This window comes from Cebus imitator, unplaced genomic scaffold (genome assembly GCF_001604975.1).
Source record: "Cebus imitator isolate Cc_AM_T3 unplaced genomic scaffold, Cebus_imitator-1.0 Scaffold311, whole genome shotgun sequence".
Taxonomy (NCBI): Eukaryota; Metazoa; Chordata; class Mammalia; order Primates; family Cebidae; genus Cebus; species Cebus imitator.
Genome location: NW_016107626.1, coordinates 1,141,243 through 1,167,288, shown reverse-complemented (window position 1 = coordinate 1,167,288; position 26,046 = coordinate 1,141,243). Strand labels below are relative to the sequence as shown.

General features: G+C 40.2%; 1 protein-coding gene across 1 annotated transcript in view; it reads right to left on the bottom strand.

Moving 5' to 3' along the window:
• CDH26 (cadherin 26) overlaps positions 1-26,046 on the bottom strand; it is a 61,359-nt gene that overhangs the window by 32,440 nt on the left and 2,873 nt on the right. The window contains 3 exon segments of the mRNA XM_037729591.1: positions 1,412-1,559; positions 12,142-12,303; positions 13,944-14,048. Coding sequence (XP_037585519.1) covers positions 1,412-1,559; positions 12,142-12,303; positions 13,944-14,048 — 415 coding nt within the window.

Sequence of the window (26,046 nt, the reverse complement as noted above, 5' to 3'; positions counted from 1 at the left end):
AATGTCTGGCAAAAAACTATAGACAAAATATAAAAGAAAATGATAAAGCAGAAAAATACGTTTGAAACACACATGGCAGGCAGATATTCTTAATATAGACTGCTGAGGTTAAAATAAGAAAAATGACAAATGCACTAACAGAAAAATGAAGAAAAGAAAGGAAAAAGCCACTGATAGAACATGGAAATGGCCAAGGAATATATCAAAATGTTCAAGCACATGTTATCCGATAGCAGCAACACACCAGGCTCCTTCGTGGATTGCAGGCAGGTGAGCAAATGAGGACCCTTACATTGTATGTGCAGCACGAACCAGCAAGTCTATGTGTCGGAATTCATGCTAAGTAAATAATGCTTCATTGGGAAATAGATATAGCTTAAGTTTTATCATTTAAATATATTTTATAAAAGTAACAGAAAGTGGCAAAAACATAAATTTTCAACAATAAGAGATCAGTCAAATACTTTAAAGCACATCCATAAAATATTACACAAAGGGTATTTTAGAAAAATATCAAGTTACAAGCAGTAAAATTACATCTTTAGAGAGGAAATTTATAAATATGCACATGTAAAAAAGCACACAGAATATGTGTAAATATATAAATATTTACTATATACACATATACAATGTATACTATGATAAAGATAAAAAAATGTATATACAAATATTAAAAATGTATGCACATACAAAAAAGTATGTATATACAAATACAAAAAAATACGCATTTGTAATTATACATAAAATTCTTTTGTATAATTTACAAATACAAAAAATATTCATTTGTAATTATATTACACATGTATATAAGTTTAACATATAGTGTGTGTATATACACACAGAAAATGCAAAGAACATGCTGAAAGAATACAAACTAAAACGTTAATGGTACTCATCTCTCATGGGTAGTATTAAAGATGCTTTCTTTTCAGTCTTTTCATTTCCTGGAATTTTTTGGAGAGATGATTATACCAAAAAATGGTTTTTGTTATTAAAAATAGATCCACATTCTAGTTAAGAGTAGATTGGGTTTTAAAATGCACAGTATCTGTATGTAACTCGGAGGCTTTAGATGTGATCGTGTTGCCATTTCTCAGACAAAAAATTTGCAGAGCTATGCAGAAGCTCATCACCCAGCTCTTTTTCCCTCACTGCATGTGGCTTTATTTTTAGAATGCCATTTACATATCAGCTCTTCCCAGTGATGCAATTCAACATCATTTTATTACCAATACAAAACGAGGCTTACAGACCTCAAAGCATTTCGCTCCGATCCGGGGCTGCGACCTTTGAGATGTGAACAGTGAAAACTCTCCCTGAAGACGACTAGGATCAAGCTCCTCATCAATCTTAAGGAAGTGAAACAGAGCAGAGACAGAAGGAAGCCCGGCAGCCCCTCAACTGCACACACCTGCAGACTGGCTTTCTTGCACAATGATGTTAAATTCCTTCTCTGGAAACTGGGGTGCATGATTATTCACATCACTGATCCTAATGTTGAAAATCAAGGATTTATCCACAATTTTTCCTGTAGAGTGATCCGCAACATCAAAACAAACCTAGGAAGCAGAGAGCTGTAAAAATGCTGTAGAACAATTTACTTGATGATGCTCTAATCAAATAACTGTTATCCTAACTATGTATTTACATCTGTCTCCTTCTCTAGGCTGAGCTCCAGAGGGCAGGAATCAGACTGCCCTCATTCACCATGTACCCCAGAGACCAAGCACAGTACTGGCGCAGACTAGGTGTTCAGTAAGTGTGTAGACCAAGCCAATGCTCTGGCAAGGAAAAAAATTATCAGTTGTTATTAGGTTCAGATCTCAGTCTCTCCACTGGGTAAACACATGCAGGTTGCTAGTGATCCTCCGTTTCTACAATCTATCAGTATTGTCATGGGAAATAAATATATTAATTGAATATTACTGAAATATCACAGAGAGCAAACACTTAAAGGTTTTTGGGAAAGTGAACATTTACAGTAACTAGCACAGCTGTTGACATGCTAGGTTGTTAAACGGTCACTGCAGTTACTTCTGTACTTGGATAGAAAAGTCAGAAAATATGCATGTGTGAAGTCTTTTACTTCAAAAGGTCTCAAATCAATAGTTTAAGCTTCTGCCTTAAGAAATTTTTTAAAGAGATCATATAAACCCAAACAAACCAAAAGTGATAATAAAGGTAAAAAGCATATATCAATGAAATGGAAAACAACCAAACAATAGAGAAAGTCATGTAACCAAAAGAGATTCTTGGAAATGATCAATAAAATGAATAAACCTCAAGAAGGACTGATAAGGGAAAAGAAGGAAGAGGGGAGAATTATCAATAACACGAATGAAAGAAAGGCTATCACTAAAGATTCTACATATATTAGAAGAATAAGGACTAATATGACCAAGTTTATGTGAATGAATTCAGCAACTTTAAAATGGACCAAATTCTTGATAAGAAAAACGATCAAAATTTTCTCAAGAAGAAATAGAAAATCTGGATAGTCCTATATATATATATATATATATATACATTTTTTAAAGTGGAATTTGTAGTTTAAAATTTTTTGAGAAATAAAAACAAAAACCTCCAGGCCCAGATGACTTCAATGTTAAATTCTAGCAAAATATGAAAGAAGAAGTACGAATTCAGCAGTCTCTTTCAAAAAATATAAAAGGTAAAAAGACTTTTCAACAGATTACATGAGACTCACATTACCATAATACCAAGTCAAATTTCTATGAATTACAAGGAAAACTACAGAACAATATCTCTCATGAATCTACAGTTAAAAATCCTCAACAAAATACTAATAAATAGTATTCAGAAACATTAAAAGGATAGTACAGCATGACCAAATGAGGTTTATCCTGAGAATTTTAGACTGATACAACTTTTGAAAATCAATTTCAGCAATGTCACAAGATATAAAGGTAATCGATAAAAATCAACTACATTTCTATAAACCAGCAATGAAAAATTAAAAAACAATTTAAAAACAGCCCCATTTACAAATCTAAAATATGTACAGGATCTGTTTACTGAAAACTTTAAAACACTGATGAAAGAAATCAAAGAAGACTTAATTGAATGAAAAGATATATTGTGTTTATAAACTGAAAGATTCAGTATTGCTAAGATGACAGTTCTTTCCAAATTGATCTATAAAGTCAGCACAATCCCAATCAAAAGACTAGTGGAATATTTTAAAGATATCAACAAGCTGATCTGAAAATTATAAGGAAAGGTAAAAAAATTCGAATACCCAAAGTCATTTTGAAAAGAAAAACAAAGAACTCACATTAGAGGACTCACACTAAGTCATTTCAAGATTTATTATAAAAAATACAGTAATCCAGAGAGTATAGTATTGATGAAAAGATAAATATATACATCACTGAAACAGAATAGAGAGTGCAGAAAATGGCCCACACAGTATGGTTGATTGATTTTTTAGAATATACAAAGGCTAGCCTTTTCAACACATGATGCTGAAAAAATTAGATGTCCATATGCNAAAAAAAAAAAAAAAAAAAAAAAAAAAAAAAAAAAAAAAAAAGAACCTGGGTCTTTATCTCTTACTTTAGACAAAAGTTAACTCAAAACGGATCACAGACCTACATGTAAAACAGAAAACTATAAAACTTTTAGTAAAAGAAGAAAATCTTGATGACAATGTGTTAGATACAGTACCAAAAGAAGGGAAAATATTGATGAATTGGATTTTATCAAAATGTAATAACTCTTGCTCTGTAAGAAATGCTGTTAAAAGAATGAAAAGACAATTGCCTGAGAGAAAATATTTGCATATCATATGCTGACAAAGCATTTGTATTCAAAACTCAGTAAGAAAACAAACAATACATGGCTGGGCGTGGTGGCTCACACCTATAATCCCAGCGTTTTGGGAGCCAAAGCAGGTGGATCACCTGAGATCGGGAGTTCAAGACCAGCCTGGCCAACATGGTGAAACCCTGTCTCTACTAAAAAAAATTACAAAAATTAGTCAAGCATGGTGGTAGGCACCTACAATCCCAGCTACTCGGTAGGCTGCGGCAGGAGAATTGCTTGAACCTGGGAGGTGGAGGTTGCAGTGAGCTGAGATTGCACCACTGCACTCCAGCCTGGGAGACAAGACAGAATCTCCATCTAAGAAAGAAAGAGAGGGGAGGGGAGGGGAGGGGAGGGAGAAAGGAAGGAAGAAAGAAGAGAGAGAGAGAGAGAGAGAAGTTGAGTTATTCTGAGAAATGGTTTGGGAATTGCTTATCAAGTTAAACATACACTTACGTGTTCCAACAAAGCCACTCCTAGGTATCTACCTAAAATAAATGAAAACTGATCTTCACATAAAAACCATATATGGGCCAGGTGCAGTGAATCCCAGCAATTTGGGAGGCTGAAGCGGGTGGATCATCTGAGGTCAGGAGTTTGAGACCATCCTAGCCAGCATGGTGAAACCCCGTCTCTAATAAAATACAAAAATTAGCCAGGTGTGGTGGTAATCCCAGCTACTTGGGAGACTGAGGCAGGAGAATTGCTTGATCCTGGTGGGTGGGGATTGCAGTGAGCTGAGATTGCACCATTGCTCTCCAGCCTGGGGGACAAGAGCAAAACTCCATCTCAAAAAAACAGAGAGAGCGTGTGTGTGTGTGTGTGTATGTGTGTGTGTGTGTGTGTGTGTGTGTGTGTGTGTGTGTGTAGCTGCTTTATCATCACCAAAAAGGAAAAGCATCCAAGACTCCTTTAGTTTTCTAAAGTGAGAGGTAAGAAACTACTCAGCAATAAAACAGAACAAACTCTTAATGCACATAACAGCATGGATGAATATCAGAGACCTTATGCTGGGTGAAAAAAACCTAGACTTAAAAAGCCATGTATTGTGTGATTCCATCTCTATGATGTTCTAAACAAGGTAAATGTATTGAGATGGAAAAGAAATGAATGGTTTCCAGGGGTTAAGGGCTGAAGGAGGGTTTGTCAAAACTCTTAGAACTATGCATTAAGATGTATAAATTTTACTGTACATGAATTTTTAAAATAAATTTTTAAAAGTAAAATACACACAAATTTGGAAGGAATAAAGGCAGTTAAGGGTTCTTAGGTCAATGTATTGTCAAAGAAATTATTAAAAACTTTATATAAAATCTAATAAGTAAAGAATGAACGTTGTAATTTCTCTGTAATTTTTTTATCTGTCTATGGAATTAGATCAAAGGGAAAAGTTGTGGGTGGGACGGGATTCTTCATATATTGCTTGAATTTTTATAAGAAGCCCTTATTAATTTTATAAGTAAAAAGTAAATGTAGGGCCAGGTGTAGTGGCTCACGCCTCTAATCCCAGCACTTTGGGAGGCCAAAGTGGGTGGATCACCTGAGGTCAGGAGTTCAAGACCAGCCTGGCCAACATGGTGAAACCCCTTCTCTACAAAAATTAACCATGCATGATGGCGGGTGCCTGTAATCCCAGCTACTCTGGAGACTTGCTTGAACCTGGGATGGGGAATTTGCAGTGAGCTGAGATCATGCCATTGCACTCTAGCTTGGGCAACAGAGCAAGACTCCTACTCCAAAAAAAAAGTAAATATAAATAATAGGAACTCTCATTTATTGCTGGTGAGAATGCAAAATGGTGCAGCCATTCTGGGAGACAGTGTAGCAGTTTCTTACAAAACTAAACATACTCTTGCTACACAACCCAGCAATCACCCTCCCAAACGTGTTGAATATGTACGTGCACCCGACAACCTGCACACACGTTTACGGCAGCGCTATTCATGATTGTCAAAATGCAGAAGCTACCAAAATGTTTTCCAGTAGGCAAATGGGTACATAAGCTGCATCCATCCATAGAATGGAATATTATACAATGAAAAAAACGCATGGGGGAACTTTAAATGGATATTGCCAAGTGAAGGAAGCCAGTCTGAAAAGGCTACATAGTGTATGATTCCAAGTATGTAACCTTCTGGAAAAGGCAAACGCTGGGAGACAGTAAAAAGACCAGTGGTTGCCAGGGGTGTTGGGGGTGGGGAAGGGGGAATGGGCAGAGCCCAGAGAATTTTTAGAGTGGTGGAAGCATTCCTTACGACACTGTAGTGGTGGACACATGGTGTCGCACATTTGTCAACACCCATAAAAGGTAAGCTGCTAAGAGTGAACCCTAATGTAAACTGTGGGTTTTGGTTAATAGTAATGTAAAATACTGGCTCAACAATCACAGCAAATGCGGCGCACTTCTGCAAAATGTTCATAACAGGAATGTGAAGGGAGGGGGTGGGGTAGAGGGGAAGATGGGGTAGGGGGAGGAGATCAATGCTTTCTGTTCTGTGCTTCTGTCAATCTAAAGCTGCTCTAAAAAATAAAGCTCCTTAATTTGAAAACTACATCCCTACTTACAAAATAAATATATATATCTGAATAAAATATATATAAGCTATAATAAAATACATACATGTGTATTTTAAATAAATATACTTTAAATAAATATAATTAATTTAAATAAATTATACTTTAAATAAATATACTTTTTTTTTTTTTTTTTTGAGACGGAGTTTTGCTCTTGTTACCCAGGCTGGAGTGCAATGGCACGATCTCGGCTCACCGCAACCTCCGCCTCCTGGGTTCAGGCAATTCTCCTGCCTCAGCCTCCTGAGTAGCTGGGATTACAGGCACGCACCACCATGCCCAGCTAATTTTTTGTATTTTTAGTAGAGACGGGGTTTCACCGTGTTGACCAGGATGGTCTCGATCTCTTGACCTCGTGATCCACCCGCCTCGGCCTCCCAAAGTGCTGGGATTACAGGCTTGAGCCACCGCGCCCAGCCCCAAATATACATATTTTTAAAAGCAAGTCTGATCTGCCTTGCTCCTGAATCTCTCGTTGCTCTAGTATAAGTGCTGCTTTTGTTTGTTGAAGGCTGAAAAGGCTGTGGGGAAAGGCCAGAGTTCAGAGTCGAGGCAAAGAGAGCGGGAAGAAGCGTGACAGCTGGCACGAGGCTGGTCCAGGCAGGCCCTGCTCTGCGGTGAGACCACTGAATTCTCAAGGACCATCTGCTCGCCAGGTACAGTTAAGTATCCTGCTTGGGGTAAAAAGGTTTCTTTCAGAAGCATGGCTGCGGGCTTCAGCCAGACCCAGTGCGGACTCGCCAGCACCAGCCCTACACATAGATGACCTCCCTTCATCCTCGCCGAAGCCCTGGAGAAAGGCACCCTTGCTGTCTAGCTCTGTACCGTGGAGAGGCTCAGTGGTACTTCACCTTCAGCTTGGACATAGAGTAGCCCAGATTCAAGTCCAGTCAGGGGTCAAGACTGCGCCTTCCGCCAATTCTTCCCCACTTCTCTCTGTGGCTACTCAGTGGCCAGGGTTGCTGGCCCCCCAGGGGGGTGTGGGGTGGGGGGTGGGCTCTCAGGGCCTTGAAAGCTTTAGGCAACACTCTCTCCATCCCCTTCCTCCAGGGCCTAAAGGCCTTTCCCTCTGTTTTGCTTTGCATGGCTGCTTGAGCACCTTTTCCTGCAGACTCATGGCTCACTCCTCTGCTTCCATCACCATGGTCCCACCAGGTATCCTAAAACAGCAGCAGAGGCCCCGTGTCTAGCACAGGTCAGCGCTCCTCCTCCCCCGCAGTAGGATTGAAGGAGGCTTCAGGCCTTCTACTACCAAACTAGTCTGCTTCAGGGACTCTAGCATACATCTTATATTTTTGTGCACGTAAATTGGCTTTCTCTCACACCATGTCTACATTCTCCTCCATAATTTATGACTGTGCTGGCAACTCTTTGCTCCTTAATCACCCTGACTTCTGGCTCTAACACTGTGCCAACTGTATTCTTTCCATTTTAAAAAGGAACCACTTGTTTGTTTTATATTTATTACTTTATATTTCATTTATTATCCTAAAGCTACATATGAGATCTTTAGTTCCATAAGGTGCCTGAGAAACATGAGTGCTGTTTATTCTTTGGCAAGATGCTAAGAATTTCTAGGGACTCAGAATTACAATGGAGAAAAGAAATGTCATGGACATTTTTTGCACTTGGAAAGTGTTTTCAGCTTTTGTTATAGCCTCAAGATTTATACCTTCGGATAAGCAAACCATGGTGCATTAACGTGATGCATCACCATATGGCTATTTGAAATTACAGGCACAAGATCTACGGTCTTACACACAAATGAGCACATGGAAACACCTTTGGTACCACATGCACAGTGAGAAATCACTAAGGCATAGGTTAGACTGTGTGGTGATAAAAATTAACAAATAATTATTTTGAGAAATATAAAAGGATGGATTTTGGGGTAGCTTTGTATTCTATAAAAGTGAACATATTTGGATATAAATAGATAAGGTCCATACACAGAAAAAATTCAGCTTTTGTCTTGCTGCCTCTGTCTTAAATCAGACAGTAATTCTCAACTGGTGTTACTGCTTTCTTGTAGATACATTGAGTTAATAAAAAGTTAGCCTCCCCACAACCATGCCCCATCAGGATGCTCAAGAGTAAAGAAGTGCTACTAGAATGTCTTTTTGCCACTACATTAGGCTTACTTGATTTTTCATAACGGACTATCTTGATGGACTTCCAAAGCCAATCGTAAACTTCTCTTACAGGAGTAGATGGTTAAGCTAGGATGCTCAATTTGTGTCATGTTTAGGACATGTCCTGATTTATAGGACATGGCTTATGCCACCCTTCCTGGTTGGTGATCCTTCTTATTGGACCATTTCATGTGCTCCTAACTAGTGTGTAAACCCCTGGCTGTCAGTTTCCTGTGGCTGCTGTAACAAAATACCGCAGACCCCGTGGCTTATGCCAGAAACGTATTATCTCACAGTTCCTGAGGCTAGAGCGGAAATGGAGGAGTCAGCAGGGTCGGTTCCTCTGGAGGCTCTGAGGGAGAGACTATTCCCAGCCTCTCCTGGCTCCTGGTGGTCACTAGCAAGACTCACTGTTCCTCAGCATCACTCTATTCTCTGCCTCCATCTTCACCTGGCATTCTCCTCTATGTCTGTCTCTGTGTCAACGATTTCCTCTTCTGGTCACAGGGTGATAGCCCACCCTAATCCAGTATGACTTCGTTTTAACTTGAGTATACCTCCAAAGGCCCTACATCCAAATAAGGTCATAGGCATAGGTACCATGAGTTAGGACTTGAACATGTCTTCTTGGGGACTCAGTTCAGCTCACAACATCCAGCAAGGCCGAGGCTACATTTCGCTGTGCTTGTTCATTCATTTGCTCATTCATCTAATATGATTAAGGGAGAACCTATTATGTCAAGAGCCCTGATGGTGACCCTGGGACAATGGCAGACTTTCCCCAGAATCGAGAATAAGGCAGAGTCTCTCACCTCTTTGAACTTACATTCTAATAGAGGAGATCAACATTCTAATGGAGGAGATCAACTATCAACAGGGAATTAAACACAAAGTCCACATTTCAAGAGATGAGCGCAGTTGAGGAGAAAGTAAAACAGGGAAATGGGACGGAGAGAGACGGGCAAGGTTGGGGCACACCTCAGAATCTCCACCCTGTATCTTTCTTTGTAGAAGTTTGTAGTTAAATGAGAGGGCCAAGGATCAAATAAGTAGATAAGTCAATATTACAGGACAACTATGGTCAATGTTTGGGGGACTAGAACATGGACTTAGCCAAGCCAGGGAGGTCCAAGCACAAGGCCCTGAAAACTGGACCTAACAGAACTAATGGGGATGCCATGTGTTTCCCCACAACCCCATGCTGTCCCTCTTTGCTCTAAATGGTGCCCAGGATCTCTCTGTGATGTGCCAAGCATTTCCAACCCAACTTTGAGTTTCAGGAAATGTTCTTAGATATTTGGCTTTAGCATTATCAGCTTCTAGACACAAAGTCCCATATTAAACATTATGAATGCCAGCCCTTAATACATCATTTAAAATGTTAAAAGCATCATTTGCAAAACGGTTCTCCCATTCTGTAGGTGGTCTGTTTACTCTGTTGATAGTTTCCTTGGCATCTGACAAAAATCTAATATCTAGTATTTATAAGGAACTTAAATTTACAAAAAAAACATTAAAAAGTGCACATGAAGAACATGAACAGACACTTTTCTAAAGCAGATATACTTATGGCCAACAAGCATATGAATAAAACATCACTAATTATTAGAGAAATGAAAATCAAACCCACAATGGGATACCATTTCACACCAGTCAGAATGGCTGTTATCAAAAAGACAAAAAACAGCAGATGCTGGTGAGGTTGCAGGAAAAAAGACGGAGCATGCATACACTGTTGGTGGGAGTATAAATTATTTCAACCATTGTGAAAGACCGTGTGGTAATTCCTCAAAGAGCTAAAAATAGAAATATCATGCAAACCCAGCAATTCCATTACTGGGTATATACCCAAAGAAATAGAAATCATTCTACCATGAAGACATATGTATACGTATGTTCATTGCAGCAGGATGCACAGTAGCAAAGACATGGAATCAACCTAAATGCCTATCAGTGGTAGACTGGATAAAGAAAACATGGTATGTATACACCATGGAATACTATGCAGCCACAAAAAAGAATGAGATAATGTCCTTTGCAGAAACATGAATGGAGCTGGAGGCCATTATCCTTAGCAAGCTAACAAAGGAACAGAAAACCAATACTGCCTGTTCTCACTTATAAATAGGAGCTAAGTGATGAGAACACATGGACACACAGAAGGGAACAATAGACACTGGAATCTGTCAGAGGGTGAAGGGTGGGAAGAGGGAGAGGATCAGGAAAACTGAGGATCAGGAAAACCTAATAGTGGGTATTAGGCTTAATACCTGGGTAATGAAATAGTCTCTACAACGAACATCCATTACACAATTTACCTATATAACAAATCTGTAGGCGAACTTAAAATGAAAGTTAAATTATAATAATAATAACAATAATAAAAGGAAAGGGAAAACTATTAAAAGCAAACAAGCAACGAGTGAGCCCCAAATGTTTGTTTCCATCCTTGCACAGATCATGCCATGATCACCACTAGGCCCTCCCTGCTCAAAGTGTGGAAGCCCAAGGGACAGCCTCATGGGCCTCACCTGGAGCTTGCTAGAAATGCAAGGCCCCGCCCTGACCTACTAAAACAGAATCTGCATTTTTACCAAGATCCCTACTGATCTGTTTGCTCATTAAAGATTGAGAAGGGCTATCTCAGGGTCACCTTATGACTACTCTATATTCCTTCTTTGTAACAGACACAGCAAATTCTGCACAGAAGCGGGGCATGCATTTATATAGGTAAGGAAGACCTAGAGAGTCATCTTTGCATGTTCATTGGAGCTTTAGAACAATTTTTACGTGTTTAAAAATTAGAGATTCAGAGCCTATTGATAAGTTGAGGGTATATGTTTTATTGCTTATATAAGTACTTTGAGGTTATTACAGAAAAGTTCATATAGTACTTTTTTTGAATGTTAATCAACGTCTTTCCACCCTGAAAGAGTTAATGAACAAATGCACAGCCAAGCAATCCTGAGAACCAAGCCCAGTTCCCAGCAGCTCCATTCCACTGAAGTCAAAATAGGACAAATTTTGACTACCTAAAGACTCCCTATTATGTTAGATGGGTAACGCGATACATGGTTTAGGGCGTTTTTCTTTGTAATTTCCTTTTCTGGTTTAGAACCTGAATTTCAGCTTTATAGCAAACCACACTATTGGAGCGATGAAATCATAAAGAATACCTGCACTCACAATAAGACATTGTCAACAGGTATGCATTTGGTCATTCATCAGTTATTGGGCAACCCATTGGGTCTGTCATGGCTTGTCTCTGTATTTCAGATGTCACTCATAACAAAATAAATTAGCCCATTTTCTAAACATTCTGTGACCCTATCCCCAAATGCTTTCAGATATCCTCATCATGCTACGACACTAGTCATTAGAATAAAGACCTATAGCAGCTCACATCGATTGCAGAAATCATTACAAAGCCAAAGTTCACCACTCTAAAAGATTACAAAAGTCTCATGCCTACTTGTAAAGCTCGTCACAATGTATAATTTCTCAATCTCCCAGTACCTGGCACAAAGTCAGCTTAAATAATGCTCACCAAATACAACAGTCTTGCAAGAGCTCTTAAATCCAAGCTTAGAATATACCAGATTTTAGATACCGTGAAAGACGGTGTTGTTTCTCGATCCACAGGGCGGTGAATATATATCCTTCCTTTCTCATGATCTTTTAGAGAAAACAAACCAATCTCTGTATATTCATCCACACCGGGTCCACTGATTAGATACATTAGTGACATGTTATCAGACATATTATTGAACAGCTGGAAGAAGGAAAATGGAAAGAAGCAAAAAGGAGGATGAGAATAAGCCGCCATGATAATCAAGTATCAAGGCTAAGAATCAATGGCATCTTTAAGAAATTATACCCAGCAATGGCACATCTGAGAATTTATACAAAAGAAATAAACAGATAGGCAGAGATGGAGGAACGATGGTGTGGGCTGCAGTTTGGTCTGTAATAGTGAAAATTTGGAAATAGCATAGATGTTCATTGACATGAAAAAAATAATAGAATGATACTCCCTACACTTAGCATGGGATACTGTGTAGCCTTTAAAGATGTATCTACACTGCCACGGAAAGACAGGCAGGACAAGAGAGGCAAGCAGAACAACACACCAAGTGTAATCTCATTTTTTGATGCAGATTCACATCAGAAAATCTATAGAGAAATACCTGGAACCATACGTACCAATTTGTTAATATTGATTATCCCTTGAAGGAAAGAGAAGTAGTGATCACACAGCTAACATTTAGAAAGAGCTTAGAATGAGCAGACCAACAATATGCCTTGCTTGCCTTAACCTATTTAATCTTTAAAACATCTCTGAAATGTAGACAATATAACTGACCCCATTGTGCAGATGAGGACACATGAAGAATCTCTAACCCAGCAAGGATGTGGTGCAGTAGGTATATGAACCCACTGACTCTTAGGAGTATACACTTTTAGCCACTGAGACTTGAAAACTTTCTGTGCTCTTTGTGTTTTTTGTTCGTTCGTTTGTTTGTTTTTCACAGTAGGCATCCATCATTTCCATAAATATTGCAAAAATACAAGATAGTTTTAATTTTTTCTAAGAATCATAGAATGTCACAACTATAGCAGACCTTAATCAGTACATAATTCAAAGGCCCATTGGTACCAGGAAGGTAGTGGGAATAAACAACCTGGGCCTGGTGTAAAGATTCTGCCATTCCACAGGAGAATTGCCTGAACCCAGGAGGCGGAGGTTGCGGTGAGCCGAGATCGCGCCATTGCACTCCAGCCTGGGTAACAAGAGCGAAACTCCGTCTCAAAAAAAAAAAAAAAAAAAAAAAAAAAAAACCCCCCCAAAAAAAAAAAAAAAAAAAAAAAAAAAAAGATTCTGCCATTCCAATATATGTGACTTCTTCAAGGGGCTGCTTGCCCTCAGCATGAGGGAGGCAATGGGGAATAGTGGAGACTGCGGTATTCTGAGTAACTGAAGCCCCACCTAATTGTTGTCATGTGGAAATGTGGATTTCATGTGGCCAGAACTTCCAATTTTTTAAAAATCTCAAGGAGGGTAAAATTTTTAATACAGTCTCTCTATTTTTAAATAATATATATATTTTTAAAAAGCCTCTGCGTGGGCCAAATAAAGCAGACCTGTCAGTTGGAATTAACCACCCTGTTGCTGTATGTGATTCTCATCAGACACTCACAGGGAGAAGTGACTTGCTCAAAGTCACATACCCAGGTAGAGGTAGAGTGAGTTCTAGAACCCAGGCAACCTGAACCCCAGGCCAGTGCTCCTTCTGCTCTGCTTCACTTCCTGGCCTCACTAGCACACAGCCTTTCAAGACAGTCTTCCTGGCCAAATGGGTAAGCTGACTCAGAGGGCGTGATGGGGTCATTCCCTACGAGTAGGCACCTTACCTCACCAATGAGTTTGGGAAAGGGTCCTGGGTCTTCTACCTCCAGCTCGACGGTGGTGATAACCCATCTTCTCTTGGATCGCCGTAGAGTCTGGTAGCTCTTTCCCTGGAAATGATAGCAACAATGATGACAAAAAGGATGGCAGTGATGCTCACAGCCAGGATTGATCACACCCTTACTTCATATAGAGGCCCTGGGCTGACACTTTGCCTGCATTCTCTCCTCATCCCCACAACAGTCACCTAAGTTTGGAAAATGCAAGCGCCTGTCCTTTTAATAGCTCTAGAGTCATCTCTAACCATGGGGGCAGATGCCACCCAATGATTTTACGTGGTTCTTGAGATAATTTTAGGAGCTCTCCAGACATAGTATTAAAGATCACTGCTATGTGCCAATGTTTGTCCTGTAGTAGACATGCAAACAGTTGTTGAGAAAGTTTTCCCGTTTCCATTTATCTCTCAGTCTTCCTGAGATTATTGATGATTAGATGCTAATAGACCTTTAATGCCTCTCTGTCCACAAATATTCCTTTTAACAAATGTGCAGACATGTACACAGAGAGAAAGAGAGTGACTTAGACTCAGATCTTGGGCTCAGATATTTGTCAGGTAAAAGAATATATGAAATTTAAAGCATTGTTTTGTTTGCATTATATATTTATACAGTTGCCATCTATTACAAGTGAAGCTGGTTTTAGCCACATTAACTTCATCAACAAAAATGCAAGTTCTTTTTTAAAAAATTACTTTATGATAAAGTGAATTGATCAAGAGAACAATACCAAGTAAATAATCCCAGCGTGGCACGAGGATATGGCACAATCCCACAGTGGTGGGTGCATGACTGCTGCAATGTAAAATATTAAGTCCAATATATTTTCATTCCATTAAGAAGAAAATGAGGTGGACAAACCTCCAAGCTGGTGCTGTACAGTTGAATTTTGATGTTTGCAGGCTGCTCATATTCTAATTAGACATAAAAGCATCATCTGCAACTCCCTGGCAGTCCCTCAAGATTCTAAGGCCACATGTAGTTACTATTTTCTTTTCTGCAAACCAAACATTGGCAGGGCACTAAAGAACTCCAAACTGCAATTCTGTCTCTAAGTCAAGTGTAGAGACTGATTTTATATATTAAGAAGCTGACTTCCAAACCTCACTTTTGTTTGCTTAGTAAGATCATCTTTTTCTTGTTGGATACTGTTAACAATACTGACCTTAAAATGATGTTAATAGTAGAGAATATACTTATCAGAATCACATAGGCACTGCCTGGAGTTGCACAAATAGAGAATCACAAATGACAAAAAAGAACTTCTGCATTTAGTTTTGGTAAATGTAATTTCTTATCCTCTACATCTTAATTCATGATTACCACTTATCTTCTCTAACTCTAGGAGAAATAACCAAAAGAATTCTGATTTATTATTCGAAATGGTAGGGAGATATTTAAAACCATAAAACACTACTGTCAATTAACAAAAGTAAGAAGTAGAACTTCTTTATTCAGGATGAGCACGGATGAATTTAGTACACGTGTAAAATAACACCAAATGTTAGTTGGCAATGGGGTTTAAGTGGGTTTTTCTTTTGTTTTTTGTTCCTGATTTCTAAGACATTATTTACCTTAATTAATAAAATAATAAACATATGCTTTATATTTACATAATGGATTACAGTGGTAATTACTTATTTATAATTTATATCTCAACAATCCTTTCCCTTCCTCCAAAAAATACATGTACAAGACTGTTGAAATAGAAAGACATAAGTCAGCCAGGCATAGCAGCTCACATCCGTAATCCCAGCACTTTGGGAGGCCGAGGCAGGTGGATCACCTGAGGTCAGGAGTTTGAGATCAGCCTGGCCAATATGGTGAAACCCGTCTCTACCAAAAATACAAAAATTAGCCAGGCGTGGTGGCACGCACCTGTAATCCCAGCTACTCGGGAGGCTGAGACAGAAGAATCACTTGAACCCGGGAAGTGGAGGTTGCAGTGAGCCCAGATTGCACCAGTGCACTCCAGCCTGGGCAACACAGTGAGACTCTGTCTGGAAAAAAAGAAAAGAAAAGAAAAGAAAGAGATAAGTCCTCAATGTATGGTTAGAACCAGCAGCAAACAAAAGTGTGGGAGAGGGGAGGGAGAGAGAAAGTGTGCACGCAGGGTGACTTGGGTAAAGCAGATGGGCACAAAGTATAAATAATTGGTGAATTTTCATACACGGTATTTTGGAATTCTTTGTATTTTCCTTAAATCTTACAAGTTTTATATTAAAACAAAAAGTTATCAAAAAAGACAACTTCAGGAACTAACATTGGGTATTTAACTTGGCACTAAGATCCTTACCAATTATAATAAAAAGGGAAAGTCTCTCTTTAAAAATGAAACATATTTAATAAAACCTTTTCTTGTTATATAGTCTTCCTATTTAAAAGAAAACTTGATAGCAAAACACTTTAAGCATACAGAATGACATAATGACGCCCATCACCAAGTTCCATCAAACCTTAATACTTTTACCCTATTTGCGTCAAAAGTGTTGAGATGTAAATTGTTACAGATAAAACTGAAACTTCCTGTGTAGCTTTCCCTCATCTCACTTTTCCCTCAGAACTAACTCTTACCCTAAATTATATTTAGCATTCCAATGCATGTTTTTAAACCTTCACAATATGGATCTGTGTATAGAGATACGGCTTTATATTCATAACAATGTGTCGTTTTTATGGTTTTGGATTGGACTTTTAAATAATGGTTCACAGTAAGCACCATCCCATAACTTATTTTTTCAATTTATCTTTTGTTTCATTTTGGGGGAGGATATGTGTGTTAAGACCTACAGTTCTAGTCCATTCATTTTCATTGCTATAGAGCATTTTACTATATGAATTGGCAAAACTCCATTTATCTATTCTTCTAGTGATGATCTCCTAGGTTGGTTCCAGTTTTTCATTACCAAAAATGCTGTGGTAATAAACATCCATGTATATATTAAAAATCTCTCTCTGGCAGCAATTTTCAAAGTATGGGTTCCACAGCCCTGTAAGAGAGCCCACAAGTCCAAACTCTTTCATAAGAACGCTAAGGCATTGTTTGCCTATTTTGCTGTCTGACATTCACACTGATGGTGCAAAACAACAACACTGGTGGGTGAAATTGACGATGCCTCAGCACAAATGAAGGCAATGGTACCAAACTCCCCATTGTATTCTTCACCACCACGCACTTGCAGAAAAACAAAAAAGAAAGAAAGAGAAAACTAGTTTCATTTAAAAATGAAATAATTGGTGAATTTACCCAATTACTGCAATTGCTTGAAAACTGATGAAGGAGTAAAAATATTAATTATTTTAAATTGCAACACTCGAGTGTCCATCTTTTAAATACGCCTTGTGAGTGGATGGAAAGTAAGTACCAAGCTGCTGCTGTATATCAAGGCAAAAGGTTTATTCCAAAGAAAAGTACTGTGTGATTGCTTGAGTTTCCAGCTGAAAAGGCCTCTTTCTTTTTTTTTTTTTAAACAGACCACAATTTTATTTGAAAGAACAACCAACAAATTGTGATGATTCACATCAGGTTATTTGATACATGGTTCTTTGAGGATGAACAAAGTGAGTCTTTCACTTCAAGAAAATCAGTCAATGCACAGTATCTGTTCCCAATGATAAATGTAAGCTTTCAAGCAAAAATCTGAATTTTAGAAAACTTAGGTCTGCCAATAGGAGCGTGAAAGCTTCATAATGTGAAGATTTTTATGATAATAGCAATAGTGTTTTTTTTAATTTTATAGGCTGAAATATGTCCGCATTGGAAATGCCTGCATAACTCAATGAGCCAATGGCTTCCTAATGATCAACATATCATGTTCTAAAATCAAGTGCAGGTGAAAGAGTCATCTAGAGTGCAAGAGAGACTGTGGATTTTAATGGAATGGTGTAGGGAAAGTTCATTGACATAGTATCAGATTCCACGTTGCAAATAACTGTTAAGACATTACAATGTGTCAAATTTTGGTATAAAATCAAAGAAAAGTATCCACAGTTATCTATTCCAGGTTATTAAAATATTCCTCCCTTTTCAAATATCTGTGTGAGGCCAGAATTTCTTCATATACCTCAACCAAACAAATTCACAACAGACTGAAGTCAGAAGCAGAGAGGAGAATCCTGCTTTCTTCTTTGAAGCTGGACATTCAAATTATTTGCAAAAATATATAGATAGTGCCACTTTTTCCACTAAATGGAATATTGAAAAATATAGAAGGTTTTCAAAATATGTGTTATTTTTATTAACATAGAATGGGTTTATTATGGTTATGTCCAATGAACTGAGAAATATGTTTAACATTTCCCTGTTTTAATATTTACCATGGTATCAGCACATATAACCCACATAAGCTAAATCTCTAAGACTGACACCTAAATCATCAGAGACAGAGTCTCCACCCTGGTTGCCTCGTCCTGGTCAGAATATCTCCTTATTTGAGATCCATCACAATACAAGAGACCATGCATCTGAAAGTGGTTTCATGCAAATGAAGAACATTCTTCATATATTCATTTCTTGTGGTCAGCCACTGTCACAGGGGGTGGGTGATATTATTGGGTTATATTGTTAGCGTCAGGGCTAATGATAATATTTGCATCCTGGCCAGATTATATTTCTATCTATTTACCTGAAGGAGAAGAATGTTCAAACTCTTTGAATTCTGAAACCTCTAACTGACATTTTTAGACAATGAATGCTTTTTGATTAATGTTGGTAGTTTTAAATTAAAGGCCTACCCAGGTGCATAATTTTTAAATGGAGACAAGTGTAGCTCTTGCAAAAGATAAAGAAATTAATTCTGTTTCTAAAACAGGTGTATTTCCAGGTGGCCAAGGTTGTTAACAAGGACTATATTGAGGTTTCTTGTTCTCTCTGGGCCTCAGTTTCCCCTTCTATAAATTGAGGGTATGAGACAAGGTGTCTTTAAGGGCTCTTTCAACACTAAAGCTCTGTAAATTCATTTGAATAAGATAACACATAAATGGCACAGTGACAGTCGTGTAAGAGCTGGTTGAAGTGTTCAGAAAGAGGCTAGAAATGGTGGGTGTTTATACTTTGCCAGAGATGCCTTAAATTTCGCATCATTGTGTGTATTTCATTCCTCCTCTCTTTATGCATGCCTTAGAAATTAACTTGAGATCTCTCATATGAGTGATGCAGGAAGACGAGAAATGGTTACATTTTCTGTAATGATTTTGTAAGTGCTCTTATTATATTTCTCATCCGTGCCAATTTTAGGCAGTCTGTCCAAAGAGGAAATCATTCAAAAGATTTGCATAATGCTTTCTATAACATGGTGGGGAGGGGCAGGGGCGGGGGTTCTTTCTAGATGCTTGTTCCCTCAGCTGCCATGTCCACAAAACCACTTTATCAGAGAGGGCCAGGCAGACATATGATTGCATGGTCCACCCTGCACATCATTTGACAGATGGCTCTGGACCTGGGGCTTGTAGCCAATATCATTCAGGCTGGCCTGGCTGGGCAGCCATGGCACCTTTTGGGAGAAAATTTTCTGGGTGAATGAAGATGTAGTCTATGACTATACAGGATACTAATGAGCTAAGAGGTCTATATAGAAATCAGTCCTTTCCAAAATGCTTGAAAATATTTCATTTTTGAATGCAAGCTTTTATTCAAGCAGAATTCAGGTCCTAAAAATAAGCAGAATTTGGATGCAGGACTCTGTTCTGCAGGTGTATGTCTTTGTTCCAGATTCAGTGACAAGTAATGACAAGCCATAGGAAAGAAGTCATTCTCCCCTCTTCTGTCATTTCCAGTCCTGAGAGCGATGAGTCCTCAGCCTGGGCTGTGGCAGGCTTGAAAGACCAGAGAGGAGAGAGGGTTTAAGAGAATGAAAATGGACAATGAGGAAAGCCTCTTATTTTTTGGACAATGAGGAAAGCCTCTTAAGCTTTCATTCAGGGATAATTTGGATTCTAGAAATCACAGAATTTCCTCTGAGAGATTCCTGTAGAGATTCTTTTAATCCTTATCCAGTATCTCTCTTCTGGGTTTTAGACCAGGGCAGTCCCAAGAAGTCTCTGTGAAGATGAAAATGTCCCTGCTGTGTTGGCCAGCGTGGTAGCCCCTAGCCACATGTGGCTGATTGGGACCCTGAAATGTGGCTGGTGCTAGTGTAGAACTGAATTTTAAATTTTGCTTAATTTTAATTAATTTAAATTGTTACATATGACTAGAGGCCAATGCAGACAGTATAAACTAGTGGTTAAACATGTGGATTTATAAATTTAGAAGACCTGAGTTTAAATCCTGTTCTATGGGCAACAAGGCAAAACCCTGTGTCTACAAAATATATAAATATTAGCCAGCCATCGTGGCCCATGCTTGTAATTCTAGCTGCTTGGGAGGCTGAGGTGGAAGGATAGCATAAGTCTGGGAGGTGGAGGATGCAGTGAGTCGAGATCATGTCACTGCACTCCAGCCTGGGTGGCAGGGTGAGACCCTGCTGCAAAAAAAAAAAAAAAAAAAAAATCCCCTTCTGCCTCTCACCAGCTACGTGCTATGTGATGTGGAACAGGCAATTTATCCTCTGGGGTCTGCATTTCCTCCTCGTGCACGCACATGCACAGCCTCACATACGTAAATGTAGAAGTGTATGTATATACTGGATCCTCACAACAGCCCAATCGTGAAGGTGCTATTATTATTCCTTTGTAACATACGACACTCGCACACAAAGTGTGTAGGATGGCACGGGCTACGTGAGTATTTCCCCTTTTTCCAAGTCTCTGGGCAACATTTCCACTTGCATCTCCCACAAGCAACTCAAATCCTACATGTCCAAGGCTGATGGCATAGCTTGTATCCTCACAAACCTGCCCATATTCAGGGCTCCCTAACCACAAAAGACACTTACCTGCTCGTTCCAAAGGTCATCCTTGATGCCTCTGCTTCCCTCATCCCCACATCCAGGTTCCGTCAAGTTGACTTCCTAAGGCCAGCTTATCTATGTCTCCACCCCAAAGAGCTAAAGTTTCCACCACCTTGAGCACCCACGGGATTGGTCTCTCCCATTCATTCCATCCTTCTGTGGTGGGTTAAATTGTGTCCCTAAAAGCATATATTGAAGATCTAATCCCCAGTCCCTGTGAATGTGACCTTATTTGGAAATAGGCTGTTTGCAGATGTAATTCTTAACTGAATTACGGTTAAGATGACATCACATTTGGTTAGAGTGTGCCCTAATCTATTGAGCAGTGTCTCAATAGGAAAACACAGACACACAGACGCAAAGGGAGGATGCCGTGTCCTGAGAGGGGCAGAGACATGAAGTAGTTGCAAGCCAGGAAACAGCTGGGATTGCCAGCACCCCACCAGAAGCTGGGGAGAGGCAGGGAGGTTCCTCCCAGTCTCAGATGGAATTTGGCCCTGCTGACACCTTGATTTCAGACTTCTGGCCTGTAGAGCTGCAAGAGAGTGCATTTCTCCTATTTTAAGCCAACGTACCAGCTTATGGTTCATCGTTTCAGCAGTCTGAGGACACTAATATATGTTCCTAACACATTCTCTGCACAGAAGCTTGGGTGACCTTTAAAAGCACAGATGTCACACCCCTTTTCCCCCAGAGTTTTCACTTTCTTAGGACAGAATCCAACCCGCTCTGTCCCCTGCTGACCCTCTCAGCTTCACCTCTGACTACACTATCCCCACCCTCTGCAACCCAGCAATTCTGTTGGTCTTGAGTGAAGGGCTGAAAGAATAATTCAGTCAGAGCATAAATACTAACAATTTATCAAAAGATGACTCAATTCAGAATTTCCCAGACTGGTAAAACACTACCACCATCAACAACAAGAAAATCATAAGAGGCTTTTCTCATTGTACAGTTTCATTCTCTTAAAACTTTCCTCTTTGCTGGGCACGGTGGCTCACGCCTGTAATCACAGCACTTTGGGAGGCTGAGGCAGATGGATCACAAGGTCAGGTGTTCGATACCAGCGTGGACATGATGAAACCCCATCTCTACTAAAAATAAAAAATTAGCCAGGTGCAGTGGGGGGCTCCTGTAATCCCAGCTACTTGGGAGGCTGAGGCAGGAGGATTGCTTGAACCTGGGAGGTAGAGGTTGCAGTGAGCCGAGATCACAGCACTGCACTCCAGCCTGAGTGACAGAGCCAGACTCCATCTCAGGGAAAAAAAACAAAAAAAACTTCCCTCCTCTCTGGTCTTTGAAGCCTGCCACAGCCCAAAGCTAAGGACATATGAGCTCTCAGGCCTGGAAATGATGAAAGAGGAGAAAAGTCCTCTTCATTTGCTTGTCATTACTTGTCACTGAATTTGGAACAAAGACATAACTGCAGAACAGGGTCCTGACTGGCTTCATGGCCAAATGACAAAGAAAGGGTGTGGGATTTCAGAAGAAAACTGCCGTGGACACAACAGCAGAAATGGTGTCAGCTTTTAAATATGGAGATCTGAACAGGCAGAGGTAGGTATCTGTTATAGATGTCAGAGGTGGCACTAAGCCAATTTGGTGGGTGGGGAATGGAAAGGGATATGTTACTCATAGCCAATCTGACAATTATTGAGCACCTCCTAGCTGTAAAGCTCTTTGTGAGTTAAATGTCCAGCATTCTGATTGCTGTAAACTTCTTATATCTATTAAATCATGTTATCTTCATCTGTCTTGATTCCCTGGAATACATAAAGCCACTGTCATCAATCACTGAGGTACAATCCACAGTGCCATCTCCACTGCCCACTTCCACTCAACACACCCTCAGAAGTCAATTTGCTTTGGCACTGCACTAATACAGCAGAGGGAAGAGAATTCAGGTCTGTTTCCTGATAAGACTCATTGTGGGTAGGAGCAGGAGCGAGGGAAGGTTGGGGACAGGATTTGATTTAAACTATATTCAAATCCATGCAAACATGGGCTATTAAAAAGGGCTTCTACGAAGTATTGGAGGTCAAATTAATGTGCTGTCTGATTAAGGACACTCATAGCTCTTGACACACCAAAATGTGACCAAGAAATTCTCCAAGCCCCAAGCAACTGGTACCAAACAAGGTATCCACTTTCAGACAGGGATTTCCCTCTATTTTGTTTATTCCCAGTGCCTGGCCCAAAGCAAGTGTCCAGTAAATAGTTTTAGCATGAGCTCTGAGTATAGCCAAGCATTTTCACTGTGATTAGAAAAACAGACACAGACATAAGACATTGACTGGGCCATTACTGTCCTGTGAACCTAATAGCAGAGAGTGGCTCTCTAAGAGAAGATGATGTTCATTTGGGAAAGGACATTGCAGTGGGAATGTGTGTGCCATGGTAAACGATGTGCATAGTCAAGGCAGTAAAGGAAGATAAAGGTTTTTAAAGGGAAAAATGAGGAGGATTATATCACTGTTTTGAAATAATTATCTTTGGCTACAAACATCAATAACAAGGATGACACCGATCTGAGTTTGCACTAAATTTGCTAAGAAGATTTCTTTGAAAAAGTAGTTTTTGTGTAAGATTTCAATGGCCTTTGTGCAAAGTTTTGTTACTTTTTCAGAGCTTTTGTGATTTTTAGTTATCAAGCATACAAATGTGAGAATCTCCTTTTCTTAGCCTTGTGTCTATATATTGGGGTTTGTGCGTATATGTGAGTGTGTTTCAACATAATGAACTCCATTTTGACTCTGACAACTTACGCAGTACCAAGGGCTTTATGCATCTTCTCATTTACGCTCACAACCACTGGGTCAGGTAAGGTCAATTATTAGCTCCATTTTTCAGGTGAAGAAAAATAGGCTTAACAAGGTTATGTTAAAACTCCTGACATCCAGGTGCACTCCCAGATCAGCTCAACCTGAACCTTTGGGAGCAAACCCGGGCATTGAGAGCCCTTAACGCTCCCCAGGTGAGCTCAACTTGAGCCAAGATGAGGACGGAGGTTAAGCTGGCCTAGGTCCCCAGCTGACTGTGAAGGAGCCTGGGTCAGGACGCCAAGCAGCCCAGTCCAGAGCTCACAGTCACCAACCACTGTGCTGCTTCCTGCCCTCAGCTGATACTGAAAGGAAGAAGTAGTTCCCTCTCCCTACCTACAGAAAGCCAGTGAAGCAGAGCATGACCAACAAGCACATGCAACATGACCTCTGTCCACTGTAGGTACAAACAGAGCAAGGACCATATGTTTCAAATGCTGACTCCACCAGTTTGTATTCTTATATAAACAGTGGCAGTTGGGAGCAGTGGATTTAATCCTTCCATCCCAATGGGTTTGCTCAAATTGCCTTTGATGCAGACAACTGAGATTTCCTCAATCTTATGTGAAGTTTGAACAGAAGTATCATTATAAAACTCAGCAGGGCTCAGTGTCTCACGCCTGTCATCCCAGCTCTTTGGGAGGCTGAGGCGGGCAGGTCACTTGTGGTCAGGGGTTCGAGACCAGCCTGGCTAACATGATGAAACCCTGTCCCTAATAAAAATACAAAAACTAGCTTGGTGTGGTGGCATGTGCCTATAGTCCCAGCTACTCAGGAGGCTGAGGCAAGAGGATTGCTTGAACCCAGAAGGAGGAGGTTGCAGTGCTCTGAGATGTCGCCACTGCACTCTAGCCTGGATGACAATGAGACCCTGTCTCAAGAAAAAAAGAATTATGTGTGTTGGCTAGGTGAGGTGGCTCATGCCCATAATCCCAGCACTCTGGAAGACCAAGGCCGATGAATCACTTGAGCTTAGGAGTTTGAGACCAGCCTAGGCAACATGGTGAGACTCCATCTTCACAAAAAATACAAAAATTAGCCAGATGTAGTGATGAGTGAATGTAGTCCCAGCTACTTGTGAGGCTCAGGTGGGAGGATCACTTGAGCCCGGGAAGTTGAGGCTGCAGTGAGCCTTGATCATGCCACTGCACTCCAGCCTGGGTAATGAAGCCAGACACTGTCTCAAAAAAAGGAGAAAGAAACAAAGAAAACATGTGTGTTGATATAATCTAAATAAAAATAGTGTGAGCTGTATAAATTGGTTTTAAACAAGTCCTTTAGCCTGCTCCCACTGTTGCCCCAAACAGTCTGGGACCCTTAACCTACCTTTATATAAATCCCGAGCCCCCACTGCCTAAGCCATTCTAAAGACAGCCAGCCCCTGTCACTGAGTCACTCTCCCATCCCTTAGCCTGGAAGAAGCAGGACCAGCTTGCCCTTCACTTTCAGTTCCCTGCACCTGAGCTCCAGGCTCCAGGCTCCAGGCTCAGCTCACCTGCAGCAGCCGCAGCAGCAGCACGAGAAGCAGCAGCAGCACGAGAAGCAGCAGCAGCGACAGGTGCCTCCTGGATCTCATGGCCACACGAGAACACCCAAACAGACTCAGAACGTGCAGCTGCTAGCCAGTCCTCCAAGCTGGTGGTCTCGCCGGAGCCACACACCCTCCCTCCCAGCCAGCGGCTTCTTCTCCGATGGTTTTCAGGTCACTTTGGCCCAGATAGCTTCATCCCAGCTTGCTCCTTCCTTCTTGGCTTTTCTTGCATTTATAAGAGTGGGGCGGGCTGCTTTGTAAACCTCAACATCCGTTTGCCACAGGTAGAGTTCCTAGGAAGGGTGGGGTGGGGACTAAAGCCACCACGGTCCTGCCCGTACACAAAAGACTGGCTGGGGGCTGACCTCAGGAACAACAGCTCAGCCAGAGGAAGTAAACCAGCACCTGTCAGAAAGTAGAATTATTTGTTTCCTTGTTCATTCTAGTTTGCAAATAGAAGGCCCAATCATCTCTTTCTATAGCAAGATATGTTAATGACTATTTTCTATAACACTTATGCTCTTGAAACAAACAAGAAAACGAGAAAATGACTGCAAGAAATGATCATTTAAGGGGGAAGGGATTTGGAAGAATAAAAGAAAACAGAAAACAACTTTTACTGTCCAAAACACTAAAAATCGCCGGGCGCGGTGGCTCAAGCCTGTAATCCCAGCACTTTGGGAGGCCGAGGCAGGTGGATCACGAAGTCAAGAGATCGAGACCATCCTGGTCAACAAGGTGAAACCCCGTCTCTACCAAAAATACAAAAATTAGCTGGGCATGATGGTGCGTGCCTGTAGTCCCAGCTACTC